Below are 27,230 nucleotides of genomic sequence, written 5' to 3' on the forward strand. Positions count from 1 at the left end.
ATGTACCTAGATACAGTGAAAAGCTTGTCTTGCACACTGTTCATACAGTGAATTAGGCTAGAACAAGGTAAAACAGCAGCAATACATAATGAGGTGTAAAAGCTATTGAGAATGTACTGTGAGGTAAACCATAAAGTGCAAGATCATAACAAAGTAGATAATGAAGCCTAAAGTCCAACCTATCACACAAGAGGTCCGTTCAAGAGTTTGATGACAGTGGAATAGAATCTGTCCTTGAGCCTGGTGGTGTGCGCTTTCAGGCTTTTGTACCTTAAGCCTGCTGGGAGAGAGGAGAAGAGAGAGTGTCTGGGGCGGAAAAGTCTGGCATTGATGTCAAAGGTAGAGTGTAAGGAAGGGTTCATGTCAATCAGACCATGGCACAGTGCTGTATTTCACAGAGAGCCCAGGATGTTGATGCTGCAAAGTGTTCTATCCACCACCATTTTAAAGATAACGCATAGAAAGCACAAACATACTTGTATTTATTGTCCTAATTTGCTTCAGTGAAAATGAGTAATCCCTGTTAATTTAGGGAAGGAATAATGAGCAAATCAATTAAGTGTGCCACGTACGTAGAGGGTGAAGTAATCGATCATAATAAAAGCAGAGAGAAAACACTCAACAAGTCAAGAGTTGAAGGAGCATCAGTCAATTTTTAAGTTCCCGGACTTTTCATGGAACTTGGAGAGAAAATAAATACAAGTTGGTTTGAGGAAGGGGAAGATTAGAACAAAAGGACAGTCTTTGTCCAACATTGTTAATGGGAGCAGTTGTAAGCACTTTTAACTTCTTGGTGTCTGTGACACAACAAACTTTTCAGATGCTGTGAATTTTGAGCAACATGCTGGAGGAACTTAGGGGGTCGGACAGCATGTGTGAAGGGGAATGAACAGCTGATGTTTTGTCAAGACTTGCTGACCCACTGAGTTCCTCTAATATTTTGTGACTGTTGCTCTTGGTGTCTCTGATGTATTGTAAATGTTGAGCGTGAGGGAGACGCCTTGCAGACCAGACTACACAAATAGAAAAAGAAGTGCTGAGACAAAATGATGAGGCCCCCTTCCAATACAGACAGAAAGAGGGAGCAAACTATCTTTGTTACTGATCACCGTCTCTTCTGCAGGTTAAATTGGAGGAGGCCCTCAACCTAGCCACTGAGTTCCACAACTCACTTCAAGAGTTCATCAACTGGCTGACTCAAGCAGAACAAAGTCTGATGTTAGCTGCATCACCCAGTCTCATTCTGGATACCATCTTATTCCAGATTGATGAGCACAAGGTATCTAGACTCCAAGCAGGCACTTGGTAATCACAAAATATAATCTGAGCCCTAGCTTGTTTCTCACATTGTTTGGTTTTGCTGCTACGCTTTCAGGTTTTTGCCAACGAAGTCAACTCGCACCGTGAGAAAATAATTGAATTGGATAAGACTGGAACCCACCTGAAGTACTTCAGTCAGAAGCAGGATGTGGTGCTCATTAAAAACTTGTTGATCAGTGTTCAAGCTCGATGGGAAAAGGTTGTGCAACGTTCTATCGATCGAGGAAGAGGGCTGGATGACGCGAGGAAGCGTGCCAAACAGGTATGAGAGCATGTCTGTAGAAAACGATGAAGCAGCAAATATCTGGGATAATTACACTCAGTGGCCAAGTTTCTTCTTTGGTTTTTACCAAATGGGTGGTAGCAAAACTTGAAATTTCTAATGATTTGTACAGCAAGTTTTGAGTTTAAAATTATGTGATAGTGCTCTTTTAATATTAGATTAGAAGATTATTAGCTTTATTTGTCACATGTATGTCGAAACATACAGTGAATTTTGTAATTTGCGTCAATAACCAACACAGTCCAAGGATACGCTAGGGGCAGCCTGCAAATGTTGCCAACATAGCGTGCCCCAATCTTACTAACCCATGTGGAAACCGGAGCTCCCAGAGGAGATCCACGTGGTCATGGGAAGAAGGTGGCAGGAATTGAAATCTCATCTCTGGCACTGCAGAGCTTTGTGCTAACTGCTACACTACTGTGCTGACATTTTTAAGTCAATGGTTGCTTCTCCAGTGGGTGCTTTAGTGAAAAACGTCAAGTAAAGGCCCATTCTTCCCCCATATGCGCGCGCGAGGAAAGAAACCAAATCATGGAATGAATGATCAAGCAACTCGCAACAACAGCCTGGCCTCATGAATCTGAGCTGAAGCCTCCTTATCTGGCCTTCCAGGTTGACACCTGGATGCGTGACTTTTAAGTATGAGCTTGTTCATGTGTGACCTTTCAACATGACATTGAGAAAGATTATTCCGCATGGAGAGAAAACAGCAATTTGAAAAGTGACCCAAATAATTTGTTTTCTCTTGTGAAGCTGTCAATGTCTCCTCTCCTGAAACCCCACAAACATTGTTTTGCAGTTTAAGTTTATTTTCGATTTTTTTGGAATATGATTTGCTGAAGCAAGTCTGAGCCAAGCTCAGCTGAATTAATTCTGTAACACACTTTCTTCATTTCTTCTGTTTATTTCTCAGCCCTATTGGCTAAGAAGATAGACAGTTGACTTTGTCGTTCACCGAGCCCCAGATGTTCAGTTGTTATCACTGTGTCAGCTTACACTTTCAGCAGCGTTGTGGAGAATAATTATAAATTCCGTGCACATGAATGGAAGTGTTGTGAGATGCTCTGGCACAGCACACTCTGTGAGTGCACTTGCAGTCCTCTGGATGAGTCTAGACTTTAACTCAAAACAGTTATGTGATTACACTGCTCAAAATAATGTCTTTGTTACTGGCTGCAAGAGCTCATCCAGTCTAAATAAATCATATAATGTCTATCAGACCTAATTGTTTTCAACAAAAATACCCAGATCAGACTTTTTAATTAGATTGAGATTATGCTAGTTTTCCTGTCGGTTGCTTGCCCTTTAATGTAGAACAATTTTTCTGAGAAGTCTAGAAACCCCATTAGTAAAATAGGACGTAGGTTCCTGTTATTAAACTACTGAGTGTTTATGACCTTTGTTTTATTGTTCCACAAAAGTTCCAAGAGGCCTGGAAGAAATTGATGGAGTGGCTGGAAGAGTCAGAAAAAAACCTGGACTCTGACCTTGAAATTGCAAATGATCCAGACAAAGTGAAAATGCAACTTGCAAACCACAAGGTGATGTAAACATGTATCATGTACCCACATGTCACACCAGAGGAGACTCCTTTCATATCAGGTGGATGGAATGGTTCAATCATTCAGAAAATGATTTTACTTGACCAGTGACTTGGTCATGACTACTGTAATGGATGTTTGTATGCAGGTTATTTGACATGTTTCATCTATCACATCTATAACGACCCCAAAAATAATACATGATTGCTGAACAATTGGGAATGTCGTGATGTTGTGTGAGGTGATATATAATCATAATTCTTTTACTTTTCTATTTATCATCTGGCCTTCTTTCACAAATTCACAGGAAAAATGAAAAAAAATCTTTATTTAAAAGTGTCTTTTACATAGTAAAGCTGTTACCAGCTCCCAATTAACTATATTGAAGTGTAGAAAGGAAAATGCATGCAAGATCTGTCAGTCTAATCCAACAAAAAGTATTAATGGTGTAGTGGTGTAGTTTTTATTTTCTCTGAGAATTTTGATATATTTCTTACTTATTAGACAACTTGGATGAGCCAGTTCCACAGAGAAAATGATGATTGGCCTTAGCCCATACACAATGTCAAAGAACAGCTGAAGTTAACAGCTTGCTTTGAAGTGTTTACGTTGCTAGCAAGATGCACACTCAATGTTTAGGAACAGCATCTTCTCCTCTGCCATCAGATAGTAATTTTTTAAAATGTTTTGCACTGCACTGTGCCCAGAAAAAAAACAGATTTCATGGCATGTGTCAGTGATAATAAACCTGATTCTGATTCTGAAGACCTTTTTGCCCTTCATCTGTTTATAAATGTAGGAGTTCCAGAAAGCACTTGGAGCAAAGCATTCTGTATATGACACAACAGTAAGGACGGGCCGCTCCCTAAAAGAGAAGACAACTTTAGCCGATGATCACCAAAAGCTGGATGACATGCTGAGCGAACTGAGGGACAAGTGGGACACAGTTTGCGGGAAGTCAGTGGAAAGGTAAAGAAGTTAACTCAAAAAACATTCATATCATAGTAGGTTTCAATCTGAATTTCAACACTAAGTTGGGTCTGAAACAAGAGTAAATCATAGAACATTTCAGCACAGTACATGCCTTCAGCCCTTGGTGACATGCCAATTTCTTACTTTACTCTTAAGATCGACCTAGCTTTCCCCCTCTTACATAATCCTCCAGTTTTCTATCATCCATTTGCCTATCAGGAGTATTATTTTTCCACCACTGTTGCAATCATCAGTTGATAGTCTAGTTCCTATTGGTATGGTGTTGCATTGAAAATAATACGGAGAACCTGATGCTTGACAGTTGACACTATTAAATGATTATAACATAGTGATTTGACATTAAAGGATTTCAAAATTATTCTTGACAGCCAACTGATTCAAAATTCAGAACTTAGTTTTGAGTACTTCTCAGTTTCTGCAGAATCGTGTTTTTGGGAAGATATTTTGCGATCTCTAATAGGTTGGAGATTGTTGGGAGCTGGGCTTACTCGAGTGATACAGTGTGAAATAGGCCCTTTGGCCCACTGAGTATGCACCAACCATTAAGCTCCTGTGTGCACTAATCCTGCACTCATTCAATTCTATCCTCCTTATTGAAGAATGTTCAACTGTGACTGTAGTTGGCTGAGGTTAAGTATAAATTCTCTGTTTCCATTTCAGACAGAACAAATTGGAAGAAGCTCTTCTCTTTTCGGGCCAGTTTACAGATGCCTTACAAGCTCTGATTGACTGGCTTTACAAGATCGAGCCCATGCTGGCTGAAGATCAGCCAGTGCATGGAGATGTTGATCTTGTCATGAACCTGATTGATGCTCACAAGGTAACGTCATCTACGTGAAACAAAGTTGGCCAATGGATGAGACCCTCTTCGTCTCTGCTCCCACCAACCCACTTTCCAAACCCCAAACCTCACTGCATCCATTAGCTAAATTATTGCCCTGTCTGTTGTTTGATTCTAATAAAGCACAGAGACTGGGTCTAGTTTTCACTGACCTAACTGGTCTTTATTCAACAAGTTTATTTGGTCGTTGCCTTGTAGAGATTTGTGTTGCCAAAACTGTAATTCATCTCCTGATTAAAAACATTTTTTAAGAAATCTCTTGGATTTGCCCAGTGTTAAATTATCCAAGGCATATGTATTATATGATATTTTAGAAGATGATATCCCTTAAGAGGGCTTTTAATCCCGCGTTCATGCTAAATAAATTAGTCACGACATTCTGGGTATCCTAGCTCAAAAAAAGACGAGCACTAAAGAACAGAAAGTGTGTATCACTATTGATTAGAATTTAGTGCTGCAACTGATACAGTTTTGAGCAAGAGTAATAGTTCTCCCACCTGCATCTGTCAGGATTATGAGGTGGAAGTCTCCCTTTCCTCTAATTTTCAATTAACTGAGCAGTTTACAAAGCTGTTCTGGATGTGTAGCCCTACATACAACGGAATTTATTTACTATCTTCTGCCTGTTCGGTACCTGTGTTCCAAGTTGTGGTGTTATTCTGGATTTGTGACAGGCATGTTCTTCTCGTGCAGGTCTTCCAGAAGGAGCTGGGTAAACGGACGAGCGGTGTCCAGGCTCTCAAGCGCTCGGCCCGTGAACTGGTCGAGGCCAGCCGTGATGATTCATCCTGGGTCAAAGTGCAGATGCAGGAACTTAGTACCCGCTGGGAGACAGTGTGTGCTCTTTCTGTCTCCAAACAAGCTAGACTGGAGCAAGCCCTCAACAAGGTAAAGGGGACTTCAGCACCAAGATACACTCAGTGCCATTAGGTGCACCCTTGTATATCTGCGTACTAATGCAAATATCTAGTCAGTCAATCATGTGGCAGTAATTCAGTGCATAAAAGCATGCCGACATGGTTAAGAGGTTCAGTTGGTGTTCAGATTAAACAATAGAATGGGGAAGAAATGTGATCTAATGACTGACCATGGAATGATTGTTTGTGCCAGACAGGGTGGTTTGAATATCTTAGAAACTGCTGATCTCCTGGGGGTTTTCATGCACAGTAGTTTCTAGAGTTTACAGAGAATGATACGAAAACAAGCACAGAATGAGCAGCAGTTCTGTGAGAGAGGTCAGAGGAGAATGGTCAGACTGGTTCAAGCTGACCGCAAGGTGAGAGTACCTGAAATAACCATATGTTACAACAGCAGTGTGCAGAAGAGCATCCCTGAACGCACAACACTTTGAATCTTGAAGTGGATGGGCTACAGCAGCAGAGGACCATGACCATACACTCAATGGTCACTTTATTAGGTTGAAGAGGTACAGAAAGTACCTATTAAATTGGCCACTGAGTGTACAATCTTATTCTGGTACAATAAAGTGGAGTTTGCAAAAGTTAGTTGATTTTTTAAAAAATTCTTCCTCTTAAGGCCATTGATATTCCATAGTTTCATTGATATTTCACTGTGACTACATGGGGTTCAAAGTAAATATATTTATATGTCACCATATACAAGCTTGAGATTCATTTTCTTACTGGCATATGCAATAACTCCATGATAGAGTAATAACCATAATAGAATCAAAGAAAGTCTGCACCAACTTGAACGTTCAACCAGTGTATAAAAGACAACTAACTCTGCAAATACAAAAATAAAGAAGTAATTATTATAATAAAATAAGCAAAAAATATCGAGAACATGAGATGAAGAGTCACCTGAAAGTGAGTCCATATGTTGTGGGAACATTTCCTCCAGATACTCTGGTTTTCCTCCTGAGTACAGATTAGCAGGTACACGAACACGAGAATCTGCAGATGCTGAAAATCCAAAGCAACGTGCATGAAATGCAGCAGACCAGACAACATCCATGGAAAAGTGTGAATGATCCTCTGAGATCTGATGAAGGACTGAAATGAAAGGGGAAAAGCCAGAGTAAGAAGGTGGCAGTAGAGGAGGCCATGGACTCACATGCCATATAAGGTGTTGTTCCTCCATCCTGATTTGTGGCCTCCTCTACTGCTGCGATGAGGCCACACTCGGGTTGGAGGAGCAACGTCTTATATTCCATTTGGTTAGCATCCAACCTGATGGCATGAACATCGATTTCTTGAAATTCTGGTAATTCTACCCCCTCCCCCCTTCGCCATTTCCCATTCCTGTTTCCCTCTCTCACCTTATCTCCTTACTTGCCCATCATCTCCCTCTGTGCTCCTTACCCTTCCCTTTCTTCCATGGTCTTCTGTCCTCTCCTATCAGATTCTCCCTCCTCCAGCCCTTTATCTCTTTCACCAAGCAACATCCCAGCTCTTTACTTCACCCCTCCCCCTCTCTTAGTTTCACCTATCACCTACGACCTTGTGCTTCTTCCTCGCCTCCCCCATTTTCTTACTCTGACCTACCCTTTCTTTCCTAGGCCTGATGAAGGGTCTCGGCCCAGAACATTTACTCTTTCCCTTGGGTTAGTAGGCTAATTGGTCACGTGGGTGGAACTGGGCAGGACAGGCTCGGTGGGCCAGAAGAGTCTGTTACTGAGCTATATCTGTACTAATAAAAAAAATAATTTCAGAAGCACCTGTCAGTCTTGCATCTAGTTGATGGCATGTCTGAAAATGTGAATCATTACACCTACTGGGGGCACTACATCTGAGACTCTTCTTGTCAACCCTACTGTATGGAGTCACCAGACAGTTGAGATTCAGATTTATTTATGACATATACTAGAAACATACAGTGAAGTGCGTCATTTGCAGTGACAAACACAACCTAATGATCTAAATCATTTGCCCCATCCCAACCTTGAAGAAGCTCTCTGGATAGTTCATCTCACAATCTTTTCCAGATGTTTTGTATAGCTGGGTTCCATTTCCTGTCCAGTACAGAGGTCAAATTGTACACCTAACTACCCTGGCTGCAGATTGAGGGATCATCCCTTCCTCACCTTTCTCCTTGGCAACAACCTCAATCATTGAACCCCCAGACAACCTTCCATTTGCAGTGGAAAGCAAGTTTGCCAATCTTCTTGAAGTTCAAAGCCCTTTTCTCCCCTCTTCTCCTCCAGGATGGAAATGGCTAAATCAAGGGGCATAATTTAAGGTGATTGAGTATAGGAAGGGGGTATTTCAGAGTAGGTTCTTTATCCAGACTGTGGAGAGTGCATGGAACACCCTGCCTGCTGTGATGGTAAAGGCATGTTCAATAGGGGCTTTTAAGAAACTTAGATAGGCACAGGATGATAGAAAAGCGAGGGCTACGTGGAAGGGAAGGGTTAGATTGATATAAAGAAGATTAAAATGTCGGTACAACATTGCTGGCCAAACCGCCTGTACTGTGCTATAATGCTGTATGTTCTACGCATTTAAAGCAACTTAAAAATACATGTGGACTGCTGGCTGACAGGTTGCAAGCGTTGTGATGAATGGTTGTTGTATTTACAGGCTGAGGAATTCCACTCTGCTGTGCACGTGCTGCTGGAGTGGCTGGCCGAGGCTGAGCAGACCCTCCGTTTCCATGGCGTTCTTCCAGATGATAGTGATGCTCTCCACGCACTCATTGATCAGCACAAGGTTGGGAAAGAGCATGAGAAAATAATGTTTTTAAAAGGGTGCTTGTGCAACATGAGGATACATTTTGCAGTAAAAGTGATGGTAGACAACACTGAACCCTCTTCTACCAAATAAACCATTGGCATTGTAGTTCAGTTGCTACAATAATAACCCAGGTCTTGCAATCATGTCAGATCCTGCCGTAGTGACTGGGGAATCGGTTAAACAAATCTGAGGTTCAAAGTTGGGTTTGATAGTCATGTAAGTGAAACTACCACATAGTTGTAAAAGCTGTCAAGTCCATGAAGGAAGGTGTTAGGGTGGGGGTATGTGAAATGTACTGCCTGGTCTGGTCTATAGATGATTTCAGGCCCATGGTAGAATGCTTGACATGCATCTGAATGACCAGGTAACGTTATTAGGAAATTAGGAATGGACAATCAGTGCTGAACTTGTCACTAATGCCTACCCCCTGAAAAGGATAAAATTGCTGTGTAAATCAGTGACAGCAATCCCTTCAGGGTGTTGAAGAGTAATGAGTAAGTTGCACGTGCACAGAGAGGATGATGAATGGTTCACCAGCACAGAATGTTGGAAATATAATTTTGTGTCCGAAGCTGTGGCTTTCTTCCACTCGATCAAGTACATCACCATCTTGCAGCAATGGGTAGACCATTAGGGCTTTGTTTAATTTGGTTTATTTTGGCACATGAACCAAGATACAGGAAAAATCTTGCATACACAGATCAAATCAATTCACGGCACATTGAGGTGGAACAAGATATAACAATAACAATGCAAAATATAGTGTAAACCAAAAAAATGTAGTGCGGAATGCAAGTATGCAAGATTGTAATAAGTTAAGTTGTCAGGCCAAGAGTCCATCTTGTTGTACAAGAGGTCTACTCTTATAGGATTATTATTAGAAATGCACTATGTTTTCATCCTTTTGACCTCCCAGTAACTTTCAGAGAGCTAGCATGGACTCAGTGGGCAGAAAGGCTTCCTATGTTGTAAAGAAATATAAGACCTTATGACGTAGAAGCAGAATTAGGCCATTTGGCCCATCTAGTCTGCTCCATAATTCCATAATGGCTGATTTATTGTTCCTCTCAATCCTATCCTCCTGCTTTCTCCCTTTAACGTTTGAAACCCTTACTAATTAAGAACCTATCCATCTCCACTTTAAATGTACCCAATGATTTGGCCTCCAAGTCTGTCTGCCAATGAATTGCCACCCTGTAGCTAAAGAAATTCTTCCCCATCTCCAATCTAAATGGGACATTCGTGTATTCTGAGGCTGTGAGCTCTGGTCCTATTCTCCTCCTCTGTAGGAAGCATCCTCTCCACGACCACTCTATCTACGCCTTTCATGATAGCTTTCAATGAGATCCCAACCTCCCCACCCTCATTCATCTGAATTCCAGTGAGTATAGGCCCAGAGCCATCAAATACTCCTCATATGTTAACCCTTTCATTCCTGGGAGCATTCTCATAATCTTGAAATATTGGAAATGTCAAACTCAAATCAAGTTATGGTTATTCTTAGCAATGCATGTCCATGTACCATTAGACCACTAAAGAAATCCAGCTCACTGCATTTTTTAAATTTATTACAGCTCATTTGTGGTCCTTGGACTAAATATTGTTGAGTGGGATAGTGATTATGAGACAGGTTATTGTGCCTGTGATCTGCCAAGGGTAGTATTATTGCTTCTGGTAATTAATGAACAGACTTTAATGAAACCAGTTAATAGCAATTAGATGTAGGAAAGGAAGTAGCACTGGCATTTTTATGAAGCATTTCACAACCCTAAAGCACTTTGCAGCTAATTAAATACTTGTTGTTATTATTGTGATGTAGGAAATGAAGCAACGAGTATGATGATAAACATTTTAATTTACTGTGGTGATATTATTTGAGAAATTAATATTGGGCAGGACTGTGAGAAAATTTCTGTTATCCTTTGAGAATAGTGCTGGCTCTCTGAGAGAGTAACACTTCCTTTATAGCAGGCTAGTAGGGCAGAGCTCCCTCTGTGTTACACTGTGAGCTCATCGCTCTACAGGGCACTGTGGTGGCAGCATGCCACCTGTACCACACTGAGAGGACAGTGATTATGCTGCACTGGGTTGGGGAAAGTGAGAGGTGTGATCTATACCCACTGAGTGGCCACATTGTGAAGAAAAAGGTGACATCTGCAGAAATCATCCCACTTATTCTGGCACATAACAGGAACCCTGTGAATTTCATTGATGTGTGTGAGAGTTCTGATTGGTTTTACTACTTCTCTCTGTAAGGAGTTTGTGAAGAAGCTGGAAGAGAAGATGACTGAGTTGAATTCGGCTGTGGGTATGGGGGAATCCATCTTGTCCATCTGCCACCCGGACTCCATCACAACTATCAAGCATTGGATCACAATAATCCGAGCCCGTTTCGAAGAGGTAACTGTTTTGAAGTTGTGTGCAACTTGCACAAAATGCTGGAGGAACTCAGCAGGTCAGGCAGTATCTATGGAGGGGAATAAACGGTCGATGTTGCTGGCTGAGACCCTTCAGTGAAAATCGTGTATTTCTAGATGATGTTGCAGGCTCCAGAATCTTTTTGTGATGTTTTGTTTCTATGTGAAATGCCAGGTAACTGCATGGAGTAAGCAGCATCAACTGAGACTGCAAGCAGCCCTTGCTGATGTTATCTCTAATCAGGAGCTGCTGGAGAGTCTTCTGAGTTGGCTACAGTGGGCAGAGACGATACTCACTCAGAGAGACCAAGAGCAACTTCCACAGGAGATTGAAGAAGTCAAAACACTTATTGCTGAGCACCAGGTAACCACAACCCAAACCAGCACAGTCGACACTAGCTGTGGTCCATGTGACACATTTGGATTCTCAAAGCTGATGTAGTGATTGATGAGATGTAGCATTCTTTGCATAATTGGTCGTTTTATGTGGAATTGGGACATTCATGTCAGAAAAGTTGCTGATTCACAAACCCCGTCGCTGCGTATTTGGAGTGGTTTGGTGGAAGGGGTTATCTAATCCCCTGAATTAGATAGGAGGAAAATCACTCAAGCTACCTCCTTCTGGCTATGCAATTGTGATATCCATTGAAAGAATGTCAACGTCAAGTCATAGTAAACGTGTTATCAAAGTAGGTATAGGTCATCATATACAACCCTGAGATTCATTTTCTTATTGGCATTTGTAGGGAAATAAAGAAATATAATAGAATAAGTGGAAAAGCTATACATAAGCAATGACTGAGAAACAACCAATGTGCCAAAGAAGACAAATAGTGCAAATAAAAAATAAATAAATAATAGTGAGGACATAAAATGTAGAGTCTTTGAAAGTGCGTCTGTAGGTTGTGAAATTAGCTCAGGTGTGTGGTGAGTGAGGCTATCTGCTCTAGTTCAGGAGCCTGATAGTTGTAGGAAATAACTTAAGTGGTGCAGAGGGCTTTGCCTGTGTTGAGCTGGGATATATCCACCACTGTGTGTAAAGTTTTCTGTTCTTGGTTATCGGTGTTTCCATAGCAGGCTGTGTACAACCAGTTACAACACTCTCCATTGTGCACCAAGAGAAGTTTGTCATCATTTTAGATGTCATACCAAAGCTGTGATATACACAGACTTCAAAGAAAGAAAGGGATGGTTGATTGGGACCTCTCCTTTATAATCAGAAAGATTGACAATAATTATTTTGTACATATTTGTATAAAGTGCTTCTGTTACATACAAGCACCTGGTGTTCATGTACCTACAGCTCTATAAAACTCTGATTAGACCACACATGGAGTATTATGTTCAGTTCTGGTCACCTCATTACAGGAAGAATGTGGAAGCTTTAGGAAGAAGTTTACCAGAATGCTGCCTGGATTAGAGAGCATGTCTTAAGAGGAAAGGCCGTGTAAGCTAGGGCTTTTCTCTTTGGTGCCAAGGAGGGTGAAAGGCAACTATACAGAGGATATAAGATGATAAAAGCCATTGATAGAGTGGACAGCCAGCACCTTCTTCCCAGTGGGGATTGACAAATACAAGAGGGCATAACTTTAAGGTGACTGGAGGAGAGTATAGGGAGGATGTCAAGGATGTTTGTTACAGAGTGGTGAGTGCGTGGAATGTACTGCCAGGAACGGTGATAGAGGCAGATACGTTAGGAACATTTAAGAGACCTCTAGGCTTTTTTAAAAAAGAAAATGGAGGGCCAAGTGGGAGGGAAGCATTAGATTGATCTTGGACTAGATTTAAAGATCAGCACAACATTGTGGGCTGAAAAGCCTGTACTGTGCTGTGGTCTATGTCCTATAAAAATCAGACAAAGTACCTCCACGTGGCCATCCATTTGCAATATCCACTGAAAGAAGGGGATGCTTGATTACAACCTTCACTCCTTATAATCAGAAGGACTGGTGATAATTATTTTGAACACACTTGTGTGAATGAACTGTGGCACCACGTTTTGTTAAATGGGTTACTTTTAATTTCAGACCTTTATGGAGGAAATGACCAGGAAGCAACCAGATGTGGATAAGGTGACAAAGACATACAAGAGGAAAGCTGCAGAGCCAACCCAGATCACATCCAACATACCTGTCATCGAGAAAGGAAGGTCAAGTGAGTAGTATTTAGTTTCCATCTGAATTACATTTTATTTCAGGGGTGTTGCTCATTTTCATTGTTTTTTTTTACTCTGGGGGTTGAGTGGGAAGCAAGCCTCAAGTAATGGGTCAATCGCTAATATAGAATCACAGGACACTGCAGGTCCCAGAGTCTGCAGTCCCTTGTCTATCTATGTTAGCAATAATTAGCAAACGGTTGCTAATGTACAAATGTAAGAGATTGCAGATTTTGGAATCTGGAACAACAAACGATCTGTGTGTCCAGTGGATGCTGGGGGTCTGGAAATGGTCTGTGGTCCTGAGGTTGGAGGATTGTCTGTGAGTGAGTGGGTGGAAGAGAGGAAAGGGGCTTTGTTTACTGTTGTTCTGCTGAACTTTGTGGGTTGCTATGTTGGCTCCGGAAATGTGTTATGACACTTGCAGGCTGCCCTTAGCACATCCTTAGGCTATGTTGGTTGTTAATGCAAACAATACAATGCATTTCACCTTTGACGCACTTACTGATCAAAAACATATGAATCTCCAACTAAATATAATAATGACTTGGCCTCCACAGCTGTCCATGACAATGAATTCCATAGAGTCACTACCCTCTGGCTAAAGTATTATCCCTGCTCATTATCTATACATTATCTAAAGGGACTTCTATTCTGAGCTGTGTTCTCCAGTCCTGGACTCTCCCATTCTCTACTGAGTCAAATAGTACTGTGGTTATATACTGAATGCATCCTGCTCAGGAGGAAATATTTGAATTAAATTTTCTATTGATTCATTGATACATGGAACAGAGATCATCCATATGAATAAGCATTTGTCCTGTGGAGGACAAGGACTCCTGCAGAGTGATTCGGATGCTCAGATACAAGTGGGTTTTATTATAGGAATGCAGTCGTGCCAACTCCAAAGAAACTTGGAAATCTGCTTTTATGGTTCTGTTCAGTGAGTTCCAGAACATCCCATCTATGTCCACGAGTTAATTACTCACCAATTTAAAATGGATGAAAATTAGAGCATTTAAGTTATCTGATAATATCGCAGTCAGCTTGGATTCCGTGAGGTGGCACGGTACCATATTGGTTGGCGCAGTGATTTACAGCACTGGCTGTAAGATCAGCTTTCAGTTCCCACCACTGAGTCTACTTTTTTCCCATGATCGCATGACATTCCTCAGGGTGCTCTAGCTTCCTTCCACAATCTAAAGATAATACGGTTGTATTTAGTGAGTTGTGGGTTTGCTATGTTGGTGCCACAAGTTTGGCAACAATTGCAGGCTGCCCAGCACAATCCTCACTGACTTGATTTGACACAAACGACATATTTCCCTATGTGTTTTGATGTTTCAATGTACATATGACAAATAACGCTAATCTTTATTTTTTTTTTTACCTTGGCACCAAACAGTGCAGCAAAGGATCAGACTTTTCATCCCATGATGTCTTTACCAACCATGATGATATTTTAAACTGATCTCATCTCCTTGCACGCAGTCTATTTCTCTCCATTCTCTCAATGTTCACATGCCTGTCTAAATCCCTTTTAAACATCACTATCTTATCTGTTTCCACCATCTTCTCTGCAAGTATATGACATTTCTGTCATGACCATCTATGCCTCCTTTACTTTCATAGACACCTCTTGGCCTCTAGCATTTCCAGTGTAATCTGTCCTAGTTTGCCCAACCTTTGTTTAAAGCTAGTGATCTCTAATTCGGGCAACATACTGGTGAACCTCTTTTGCACCATCTCCAGAGCTTCCACATTCTTTCTGTAATGTCAGGACCAGAACTGCAAAGAGTCCTCCAAGTGTAGTGTGATCAAAGTTTTGTGCATTATGTACATTGTCTTTATAACCCTTGTATTGCCACTTTCTGGGAGCTATAGACTTGCACTCCAAGTTGTCTCTGTACATCAGTGCTTCTAAAATTCCTGCCATTTACTGAATCCTCTTCTCTTGCATATGACCTCCCAGTGTGCCTGGATTAAATTCTATCTGCCTTTTCTCTGCTTGTGTTTCCAGCTGATGTTTCCTACTTTATACTTTGCCAACCTTCTTCACCATCCAAACACCACCAGTTTTTGTCTGCAAACTTAGTAATAAGGCCATCTACCCTCAGTGACCATTTTAATAGGTACATCCTGTACCTAATAAAGTGACCATTAAGTGTATGTTCATAGCCTTCTGCTGTTGTAGCCCATCTACTTAAAGGTACGATGTGTTGTGCATTCAGAAATGCTCTTCTACACACCACTGTTGTAATGCATGGTTATTTGAGTTACTGTCACCCTCCTGTCAGTTTGAACCAGTTTGGCCATTCTCCTCTGACCTCTCTCATTAACAAAGCATTTTCACCCACAGAACTGCCACTTGTTGCTTTTTTTTTTTGTTTTTAGCACCATTTTCTGTAAACTCTAGAGATTGTTGTGCATGAAACTCCCTGGAGGTCAAGTTTCTGAGATACTCAAACCACCCTGTCTGGCACCAACAATCATTCCACGGTCAAAGTAACTGAGATAACATTTCTTCCCTATTTTGATATTTGGTTTGAACAGCAACTGTAGCTCTTGCATGCTTTTATGCATTGAGTTGCTGCCACATAATTGGCTGATTACGTATTTGCATTAACAAGTGGTTGCACACGTGTACCTAATAAAGTGGCCACTGAGTACACACTTTCATCTTAATCATTTACTTACATCATAAACAAAAGAACGGATTCCAGTGTTACACCACTGGTCATAGACTTCCAATCAGAATAACACCCCTTCCCTACTACCTTCTCTCTTTTAATTCCAAACCAATTTTGAATCTGGTCTGCCAGTCTCTATAGATCCCATGTACATTCATTTTCTGGATCAACCTTCCATCAGAAACATTGTCAAATACTTTCTTAAAGTCTATGTAGACAACATCCACTGCCCTACCCTCATCAATCATCTTCATAACCTCCTCAAAAATAAACAACCAAGTTTGTAAGGCATGGCCACCCATGCACCAAGTCACCTTGACTATTCCTAATGAATCCATGCTCTTCCAGATGTGAAAAGGAAACTTTTCTATGAATTTCTCTAGCACCAATCTAAGGGTTAATGGCCAATAATATCTTGGTATATCCCTATTATCTCTCCCCCCCCCCCCTTAAACAAAGGACTAACATTAGCTATTCTCCACTCCTCTTTTACCTCACTAGTGGCAAAGGAAACTGCAAAGCTCTCACTGAAAGTGGTAAGTAGCCCAGGCTCGATAAGGAATAGCAACAAACTGGAGCTGAATCTAGAACATTACAGCACAGTACAGGCCTTCAGCCCTCGATGTTGTGCTGACATTTTAACCTAAATCTTAGATCAATCTAAACCTTCCCTCTCACATAGTCCTCCATGTCCCTAATGTATCTGCCTTCACTACCATACTTGACAACACATTCCACATGGCTACAGCTCTCTGTATATAAAAGAATACCTCCTGACGCCCTCCATATACTTTAAAACACATTAAAATTCTGCCCCTGGAAATATGAATAATGGGAAGGCAACAAAGTTTATGGTAAAATGTAAGATTCCGTGAGCTGTGTGATGTTGGTGTATTTCATCCTAGCTTGGAACTTGAAGAGCAGGAATTATGTTTCTCTAAACCCTGGAAAGTAATTACTTTTTATTGGGGATAATTACACCCATTGGGAATATGGCAGTGCTGAGCCACCGGGTTATTCTCACAGTTTAATGCACTGGGACTTAAACCTGACAAGTAGTTGTTTGTCACGAGGAGAGCTTGTGATGGTGGTGGGTAACTCAGTTTCCATTGGGATGACAGTAGTAACCCTGACTGAATAAGAATTAATCCTGCAGTTAAATAATCATCCCATTTCTCTCATAGGGAAACGACTCCCAACACGAGCTCTGTATTCACCAGCAGCCCAGACTATTGAAACTAAAAATCCGCGTGCGAATCTCCTGGTTAGCAAGTGGCAGCAAGTGTGGCTGTTGGCACTGGACAGGCGGCGGAAGCTCAACGATGCACTGGATAGGTTGGAGGAGGTAAACGTCCCAAAATGACGGCTGGATGAATGGGAGGATGTCAACTTTTAAGCTTGTGTTCTTGTAAGGGGGACACGGTAGCACAGTGTTTACTGAACAGCTGACCCAGGTTCAATTCCTTCCGCTGTCTGTAAGGAGTTCTGTGACTGCATGGGTTTCCACTGGGTGCTCCAGCTTCCTCCCACAGTCCAAAGACATACTGGCTGATAGGTTACTTAGTTGGTAGGTTATTAAGTCATCTGTACTGTAAGTTGTTCTGTGATTAGACGAGGGTTTAATCACGGGATTGCTGGGCAGTGTGGCTTGAAGGGCAGGAAGGGCCTGTTCCACATTGTATTTCAATAAATAAACATAAATAAATGAATGAAACAAAGGCACTTCAAATATTTTATATTAATGTACCAATTCAGTTTTGTGTTGAAAACCTCTTCATTGTGAGTTTCTGACTCTCTTATGTGAAAGTTTCTTAGGTGATAGTAAGCAGTTTCTCCAAAACTTGTTCCTTGTTAAAATTTTCTAGGTCTCAGAGGAATCTCTAAAATTTTACCTAATAAGCCTTATGGCTTCATTTACCAATCATATTTCATGAAATTTTTGTTGTTTTGAACCAAACAAATCTTAGGGGGAGATTATGGGAATTTTTCCCTGATCCTATTTTATTACCCTTATGTTTTGAAGAAAATTATGGAAATTTTGTGCGGTTTACTTTGTCGGATGGTATGCAGTGTTTTCCGATTAACATTACATTTTGTGTTAAATATATTCAGCAGAGATGTAGGGAATGATAACTTACCCATGTACAGTATTACTTTTGTTCCATTCATTTATGTTTACAGAGCTCTCAGTCACAAAGATCAAAGCTGGTAAATAACTAGGATTAAATATGCATAACAAATATCTGCTCTAATCATGCAAGTCAAATATTTTAATATTTTTGTAAGTGACCGATTAAGATGCCGTGTCGAGCTTGTTTACTTTATTTGGCAAACCAATTGTTTCCTTCTTAATAATATATTATGAATTCAAATACTTTTGTGCCGTAAATATTTAAAGAATTTATTTGAAAGTAAATGGTTTTGTAACTTGCTTCATTTGGAATTTGCATTGTCTTGCTGATATCTCTCTCCAGTATTTATTCTTTCAAGTCTTTCGTGGGTGTTTGTACCCATGTTTTCATTTTAAAACAAAGGAGCTAATTTTCCAACCTATCCTTTAAAAGTGGTCAAAGTAATTTCATTCAAGTTAATTGAGTTATTTCTAAATGTGAAACTTTCAGAGAGTTGACACAATTTTGCTTCCATTGCAGCTGAGAGAATTTGCCAATTTTGATTTTGACGTTTGGCGAAAGAAGTACATGCGATGGATGAACCACAAAAAATCCAGAGTAATGGACTTCTTCAGGCGCATCGATAAGGATCAAGATGGGAAAATCACAAGACAAGAATTTATTGATGGAATTCTCTCTTCAAGTGAGTTTTGAAAACCACTTTCAGTACCAGCTAAAAAGGAGCCACCTTGTTTCTTAAGCATGATAAAATTCTACTAATATATAACAACTTAAATTCTATAGCACCTTGAACATGTTCTTGTGCGGCATATAAAGGGTCATTTGCTCAATATTATGAGACCAAAAGATGCAGAAGCAAATTAGGCCATTCTGCCCATCACATCTGTTCTGCCATCCAATCGCAGCCGATTTGTTTTCCCTCTCAACCCCATTCTCCTGCTGTCTCCCCATATCACTGATGCCTTTACTAATTAAGAACCTCTCAACCTCCACTTTGAATATACCCAATTACTTGGCCTCCACAGTCATCTGTACCAGTGAATTCCACAGATTTACCACTTCCTGGCTGAATAACCTACTCCTCATTTTTGTCCTAAAGGGACATCTTTCTATTCTCAGGCTGTGCCTTCTGGTCCAAGACTCTCCCAATATTGGAAATATCCTCTTCATGTCCATTCTATTGAGGCCTTTCTTGGTACTAGCTTTCTAAATGAGCAATTCCATTTCCTGTCCTGTAATTTTTCAGATCTTTCCATCTTACACCCACCAAAAGACTGATAAGGAATTCCATTTCCTGAGTTCCATTACTCCTTTCTTTGCTCTTCTGCTGCAAGCTTTGTTTCTAAGGGCCCTGGTTAATGGCTCACTAAATGCTAATTTGTCATTTTTGCCTTCATCATTTTCAAAGTCAACAGCATAAATGGAAAATGAAATATTGCCTACTGAAAGTTTTCCACTTGAAACTTGACTTTCCTTTTCTGTCTTTGGATGTTACCAAATGTCTCCACTGTTTCTCTGATCTAGAGCCTGCCATGAGAGCATAGGGGTTAGGGCTCAGGGCGTCAGAGTTCGGAGTTCATTCCCAGTCTCCTTTGTAAACAGTTTGTATGTCTTCCTCTTGGAATGTGTGGGTTTTCTCCATGTGCTCCTCTTTCCTCCCACAGTCCAAAGACATACTGGTTAATAGGTAAATTGGCAATGGTAAATTGTCCCATGATTGGGCTAGGGTTAAATGGGGGAGGAAATGTTTCCTAGGACATATGTCTCAAAGGGTATATTCCTTGCTGTATCTCTAAATGAACAAATGATTAAAAATAATTACATCTCCAGTTTAATGATACATAATAAAGTTGAGACAAAGGAGTGAAATCCCTGTTGATGACAGTGTAGTTTTATTGGACGAGTCTAGACCAATATTTCTAGTTACAGAAATTCCAAATCTCACACAAAATTTATAAGGAAGGATGTTGCTGCAACTTGAGGACCTGTGTTATAGGGAAAGGTTGAATAGTCATAGAAAAGTACACCACAGAAACAGGCCCTTTGGTCCATCTGGTCCATGCCAAAAAATTCAAAACTGCCTATTTCCATAAACCTGCACTGGGACTACACCCTCTATACCCCAACCATTCACGTACCTATCCAAACTTCCCATAAATGTTTAAATCGACCTTGCATGCACCACTTGTGCTGGCAGCTTGTTCGACACTCTGAGTGAAGAAGTTTCCCTTCATGTTCTCTGAAAACTTTTCACCTTCAGCCTTAACCCATGGCCTCATGTTGTAGTTCTACCCAACCTCAGTGGAAAAAGCCTGCTTGCATTTACCTCATCTATACCTCCATAATTTTGTATACCTCTATCAAATCTCCTCTCAATCTTCTACGTTCCAAGGAATAAAGTCGTCACCTGTTCAATCTTCTCTTAAAACCCAGGTCCTCCAGTCCTGGCAACATCCTCGTAAATTTTCTCTGTACTCACTATTTACGTCTTTCCTGTAGGTAGATGACCAAAACTGCACACAATATTACAAATAAGGCTTCACCAATGTCTTATACAATTTCAACACTGCATCCCATCTCCTGTACTCAGTACTTTGATTTATGAAGGCCAGTGTGCCAAAAGCTTTCCTTACAACCCTATCTACCTGTGGTGCCACTTTCAATGAATTATGAACAATGTATTCCCAGATCCCTTTGTTCTACTGCACTCCTCAGTAAGACCGACCCTGGTTGGTCCTATCGAAGTGCAACACCTTTGCACTTGTCTACATTAAATTCCATCCGCCATTTTTCTAGCTGATCCAGATCCCTCTGCAAGCCATGATAACTTTCCTTAATTGTCAACTACGCACCCGATCTTCGTGTCATCTGCAAATTTGCTGAACCAGTTAACCACATTAACATCCAGATTATTGATATAAATGTCAGACAACAACGTACCCAGCACCGATCCCTACAGCACATCGCTAGTCACAGGCCTCCAGTCAGAGATGCAACCCTCTACTACCACTCCCTGGCTTCCCCGACAAAGCCAAAGTCTAATTCAATTTACTACCTCATCCTGAATGCCAGAGCGACTGAGCCTTCTTGACCAGCCTCGCTTGTGGGACCTTGCCTGATGCCTTGCCAAAGTCCACCCAGGCAACATCAGCTGTCTTGCCTTCATCCACTTTCCTGGTAACGTCCTCAAAAGACTATATAAGATTGGTTAGACACCACCTACTACGCACAGCCATGCTGACTGTCCTTAATCAGTCCATGTCAATCCAAACACTTATATATCCAGTCCTTGAGAATACTTTACCACTACTGATGTCAGGCTCACCAAACTGTAATTTTCTGATTTATATTTAGAGCCTAGCTTAAACAACATTGGCTATCCTCTAATCCTCTGGTCCCTCGTCTGTCACTATGGGTGCTTTAAGTATGTCTGCTGGAGCCCCAGCAATTTCTGCACGCCTCCGGTAGGGTCTGAGGGGACACCTTGTCAGGCCCTGGGGATTTATCCACTCTGATTTGTCTCTTGGAGGAAAATGTGTTTTCTCATGTGACTATGTTCTTTTTTCTCCCCCTTTCTCATTATTTTGAAAGCACGTGTGTGCTTTTGCACCTTGGCCCCCGAGGAACACTGTCTCATTCACCTGGGTCCATGTATGGTTTGATTAACAGTTAAATTAGATTTGATTTGAAACACCTCTTCTGTAATCTGTACACGGTCCATAAAGTAGATGCCACTTTGCCTCACTTCTCTAGGCTCTTTGTCCATCTCCTGAGTAAATACAGATGTAAAAAAATAACTCAAGATCTCCCCCCATCTCTTTTGGCTCCACACATGGATTACTATCCTGATCTTCCTGAGGACCACTTTTGTCCCTTGCAATGGTTTTGCTCTCAACACATCTGCAAAGTCCCTTAGGATTCTCCTTCACCTTGTCTGCTTGAGCAACCTCATGCCCTCCTGATTTCTTCCTGAAGTGTTCTCTTGCATTTCTTGTACTTCGTTTGTTCCTACTTGCCTACACCTGCTATGCACCTCCTTTCTTCTCTTAACTGGGGCTTCAATATTTCTTGAAAACCAAGGTTCCCTACACCTGTTATCTTTACTTTTTATTCTGACAGGCACATGCAAGCTTTGTACTCTCAAAATTTCACTTTTGAAGGCCTCCCACTTACCAAGTACACCTTTGCCAGAAAGCAATCTGTCCCAATCCACACTTGCCCAATCCTTTCTGATACTGTTAAAATTGGCCTTTCTCCAGTTTAGAATCTCAACCTGTGAATCAGGCCTATTGTTTTGCATATTTATTTTGAAACTAATGGCATTATGATCACTAAATGCAGAGTGTTTCCCTACACAAAGTTCTGTCACCTGCCCGGTCTCATTCCCTAGTAGCAGATCCAGTATCACACACCCTCTCTTGATGGGACTTCTATGTACTGATTAAGAACCTTCCCTGAACACATTTGACAAACTTATTCCATCTAGTCCTGTTACAGTATGGGAATCCCAGACAATATGTAAAAAATATATTCACCTGCTATAACAATCTTATGTCTCTTCTAACTGTGATCTCTTTACAAATTTGTTCCTCTAAATCCCACGGACTGTTGGATGGTCTGTAATGTAGCCCCTTAACGTGGTCATTCCTTTCTTATTTCTCAGTTCCATCCATAACGGCTCACCAGACGAGCTCTCCAGTCAGTTCTGACAGAGCACTGCTGTGACATTTTCCCTGACTAGTAAAGCCACCCCTTCTCCTTTAATCTTTCCTGCTCTGTTGCATCTAAAAAAATGGAATTCCTGAATATTGAGCTGCAACCAAGTCTCACTAATGGCTACAATGTCATAATTCTGGGTGTTGATCCATGCTTGAATTTCATCTGCTTTTCCTACAATACTCCTTGCATTGAAATATAGGTTAGGATTTTATTCCATAGAGCATAGGAGAATGATGGAGATGCGGTATATAGAATTGTGAGGGGTATATAGATAGGGTAAATATAAGCAGGCTTTTTCCACTGAGGTTGGATGAGACTAGATCTAGACGTCTTGGGTTCAGGGTGAATGTTGAAATATTTAAAGGGACCCTGAGGGGGAACAGAGGGTGGTGCAAGTGTGGAACAAGCTGCTCGCAGAAGTGATGGATGTGGTTTTGACTTCAACATTGAGGAGAAGTTTGGATGAGTACATCAATGGGAGGTGTACGGAGGGCGGTGCCCCAGGTGAAGGCTGATGGGACTACGCAGAATAATGGTTAGCCTGGACTAGATGGGCCATAGGGCCTGTTTCTGTGCAGGATGCTCTGCGGCTCTATGGCAAAGGACTTTAAATTCTGCTCATTAAGTAAATCTAGAATAAAACAGTGGATTAAAAATAGTGATCTTGAAATTACTGTTGTCAGAATCCTACTGGTTCAGTTGTATCCCACAGGAAAGGAAATCTGCTGACCGGCCTAAATGTGATCCCAGACTCGGAGAATGATGTTGATGTTTAGTTGCCCTCCGAGGTGGCCTCCGCTCAAGCGCAATTCAGGGTGGGAAGTATTTGCTGACTTTGCCATCCACGCCCACGAATGGAACAAAAATGTTTCAGTAAAGCATTATTCTGCTGATCATCCCATCAGTCTAGTTGCCCGCAACCACCAAGGGAAATTTGATACCCAGACCGGAATACACTTCCGCTGACACTGGCCGATCACTACTTGCATATTCTAACACACATTTCCTCATGAAGGGCTGTTAAATAAACCTCAGCAGTTCTCTTTCGTCGTTTAGCCCAGGCGCACTGGTGTTCTCTTCTGCCGCTTGGCTGAGATGTATTGGCTCAGCACAAAATGCGAATTGAGTTAATGACTTTCCCAATCCCCAAATAATACCTCAGCCCAAATCACTCTGAACCTGACTTCCAGTAAGTCATTTGCAGTAAGAAGTTAATAATTAATGAAACCATATCTATAGTGTTGCTATATAGACATTTAGTTTTCTACAATAGTTTAACAGAAAAGAAAGTTATAAAAATGATTAACCAATGGGGAATATGTTTATTGCATTGTTCTGCAGAGTTTCCGACCAGCCGCTTGGAAATGAGCGCTGTGGCAGACATATTTGACCGGGATGGAGACGGGTACATTGATTATTATGAATTTGTAGCGGCACTTCATCCCAATAAGGATGCCTACAAGCCTCTTACTGACGCCGACAAAATAGAGGATGAGGTATACCATCACTGTTTACAGAATTTAAACTTTATTTCCCAGAATGACTTAGCGCTTGATACAGGAATATTTGCATGATGCTTAATTTCTAGCAGTCAATTCTTTTCTGATTGTTAAAGGTGATTATATTTTTCAAATATTATGTATGATTTTCTGCTGTTGCCTCTCTGTTTGACCTTCATTAAACATAAAATGCTCTTGACTTCATTAGCTGTCACAACCCTGCGTTATACTTTATTGTAGGTCACACGGCAAGTTGCAAAATGTAAATGTGCAAAGCGGTTTCAGGTGGAGCAGATTGGAGAGAACAAATATAGGGTGAGTGTTTGAGTTTTTACCACACCTGAGGGCGAGGTCAAACCATTACCTGATGCTTCAGTCTTTACCGCACCTGAGGGTGAGGACATTACCTGAGTGTTTCACTCTTTACCATTCCTGAGTGTTTCAGTCTTTACTGTACCTGAGTGTGAGGCCATTACCTGAGTGTTTCTGTCTTTACTGTACCTGAGTGTGAGGCCATTACCTGAGTGTTTCAGTCTTTACCGTACCTGAGTGTGAGGCCATTACCTGAGTGTTTCAGTCTTTACCGTACTGAGTGTGAGGCCATTACCTGAGTGTTTCAGTCTTTACCGTACCTGAGTGTGAGGCCATTACCTGAGTGTGAGGCCATTACCTGAGTGTTTCAGTCTTTACCGTACCTGAGTGTGAGGCCATTACCTGAGTGTTTCAGTCTTTACCGTACCTGAGTGTGAGGCCATTACCTGAGTGTGATGCTGTTATCTGAGTGTTTCAGTCTTTACCGTACCTGAGTGTGAGGCCATTACCTGAGTGTTTCAGTCTTTTCCGTACCTGAGTGTGAGGCCTTTACCTGAGTGTTTCAGTCTTTACTGTACCTGAGTGTGAGGCCATTACCTGAGTGTTTCAGTCTTTTCCGTACCTGAGTGTGAGGCCTTTACCTGAGTGTTTCAGTCTTTACCGTACCTGAGTGTTTCAGTCTTTACCGTACCTGAGTGTTTCAGTCTTTTCCGTACCTGAGTGGAGGCCATTACCTGAGTGTTTCAGTCTTTACCGTACCTGAGTGTGAGGCCATTACCTGAGTGTTTCAGTCTTTACCGTACCTGAGTGTGAGGCCATTACCTGAGTGTTTCAGTCTTTACCGTACCTGAGTGTGAGGCCATTACCTGAGTGTTTCAGTCTTTACCGTACCTGAGTGTGAGGCCATTACCTGAGTGTTTCAGTCTTTACCGTACCTGAGTGTTTCAGTCTTTACCGTACCTGAGTGTGAGGCTATTACCTGAGTGTGAGGCCATTACCTGAGTGTTTCAGTCTTTACCGTACCTGAGTGTGAGGCCATTACCTGAGTGTTTCAGTCTTTACCGTACCTGAGTGTGAGGCCATTACCTGAGTGTTTCAGTCTTTACCGTACCTGAGTGTGAGGCCATTACCTGAGTGTGAAGCCATTACCTGAGTGTTTCAGTCTTTACTGTACCTGAGTGTGAAGCCATTACCTGAGTGTTTCAGTCTTTACTGTACCTGAGTGTGAGGCCATTACCTGAGTGTTTCAGTCTTTACCGTACCTGAGTGTGAGGCCATTACCTGAGTGTTTCAGTCTTTACCGTACCTGAATGTGAGGCCATTACCTGAGTGTTTCAGTCTTTACCGTACCTGAGTGTGAGGCCATTACCTGAGTGTTTCAGTCTTTACTGTACCTGAGTGTGAGGCCATTACCTGAGTGTTTCAGTCTTTACCGTACCTGAGTGTGAGGCCATTACCCGAGTGTTTCAGTCTTTACCGTACCTGAGTGTGAAGCCATTACCCGAGTGTTTCAGTCTTTACCGTACCTGAGTGTGAGGCCATTACCTGAGTGTTTCAGTCTTTACCGTACCTGAGTGTTTCAGTCTTTACTGTACCTGAGTGTGAGGCCATTACCTGAGTGTTTCAGTCTTTACTGTACCTGAGTGTGAGGCCATTACCTGAGTGTTTCAGTCTTTACCGTACCTGAGTGTGAGGCCATTACCTGAGTGTTTCAGTCTTTACTGTACCTGAGTGTGAGGCCATTACCTGAGTGTTTCAGTCTTTACCGTACCTGAGTGTGAGGCCATTACCTGAGTGTTTCAGTCTTTACCGTACCTGAGTGTGAGGCCATTACCTGAGTGTTTCAGTCTTTTCCGTACCTGAGTGTGAGGCCATTACCTGAGTGTTTCAGTTTTTACCGTACCTGAGTGTGAGGCCATTACCTGAGTGTTTCAGTCTTTACCGTACCTGAGTGTGAGGCCATTACCTGAGTGTTTCAGTCTTTACCGTAACTGAGTGTGAGGCCATTACCTGAGTGTGAGGCCATTACCTGAGTGTTTCAGTCTTTACCGTACCTGAGTGTGAGGCCATTACCTGAGTGTTTCAGTCTTTACTGTACCTGAGTGTGAGGCCATTACCTGAGTGTTTCAGTCTTTACCGTACCTGAGTGTGAGGCCATAACCTGAGTGTTTCAGTCTTTACTGTACCTGAGTGTGAGGCCATTACCTGAGTGTTTCAGTCTTTACCGTACCTGAGTGTGAGGCCATTACCTGAGTGTTTCAGTCTTTACTGTACCTGAGTGTGAGGCCATTACCTGAGTGTTTCAGTCTTTTCCGTACCTGAGTGTGAGGCCATTACCTGAGTGTTTCAGTCTTTACCGTACCTGAGTGTGAGGCCATTACCTGAGTGTTTCAGTTTTTACCGTACCTGAGTGTGAGGCCATTACCTGAGTGTTTCAGTCTTTACCGTACTGAGTGTGAGGCCATTACCTGAGTGTTTCAGTCTTTACCGTACCTGAGTGTGAGGCCATTACCTGAGTGTTTCAGTCTTTACCGTACCTGAGTGTGAGGCCATTACCTGAGTGTGAAGCCATTACCTGAGTGTTTCAGTCTTTACTGTACCTGAGTGTGAGGCCATTACCTGAGTGTTTCAGT

At 41.7% G+C, this 27,230-nt stretch overlaps 1 protein-coding gene across 6 annotated transcripts in view; it reads left to right on the forward strand.

The window, feature by feature from the left end:
• The window catches only part of dst (dystonin), a 579,575-nt gene that overhangs the window by 524,070 nt on the left and 28,275 nt on the right, over positions 1-27,230 (forward strand). For all 6 annotated transcript variants that reach the window (XM_073056532.1, XM_073056533.1, XM_073056534.1 and 3 more), the window contains 14 exons: positions 1,124-1,279; positions 1,376-1,582; positions 3,025-3,144; positions 3,944-4,113; positions 4,798-4,957; positions 5,672-5,866; positions 8,521-8,649; positions 10,930-11,073; positions 11,266-11,454; positions 13,118-13,244; positions 17,120-17,280; positions 18,587-18,749; positions 24,128-24,282; positions 24,526-24,600. In XM_073056532.1, the coding sequence (XP_072912633.1) occupies positions 1,124-1,279; positions 1,376-1,582; positions 3,025-3,144; positions 3,944-4,113; positions 4,798-4,957; positions 5,672-5,866; positions 8,521-8,649; positions 10,930-11,073; positions 11,266-11,454; positions 13,118-13,244; positions 17,120-17,280; positions 18,587-18,749; positions 24,128-24,282; positions 24,526-24,600 (2,151 nt within the window). The remainder of the gene's footprint in view (positions 1-1,123; positions 1,280-1,375; positions 1,583-3,024; positions 3,145-3,943; positions 4,114-4,797; positions 4,958-5,671; positions 5,867-8,520; positions 8,650-10,929; positions 11,074-11,265; positions 11,455-13,117; positions 13,245-17,119; positions 17,281-18,586; positions 18,750-24,127; positions 24,283-24,525; positions 24,601-27,230) is intronic.

Source organism: Hemitrygon akajei, chromosome 9, assembly GCF_048418815.1.
Source record: "Hemitrygon akajei chromosome 9, sHemAka1.3, whole genome shotgun sequence".
Lineage (NCBI taxonomy): Eukaryota > Metazoa > Chordata > Chondrichthyes > Myliobatiformes > Dasyatidae > Hemitrygon > Hemitrygon akajei.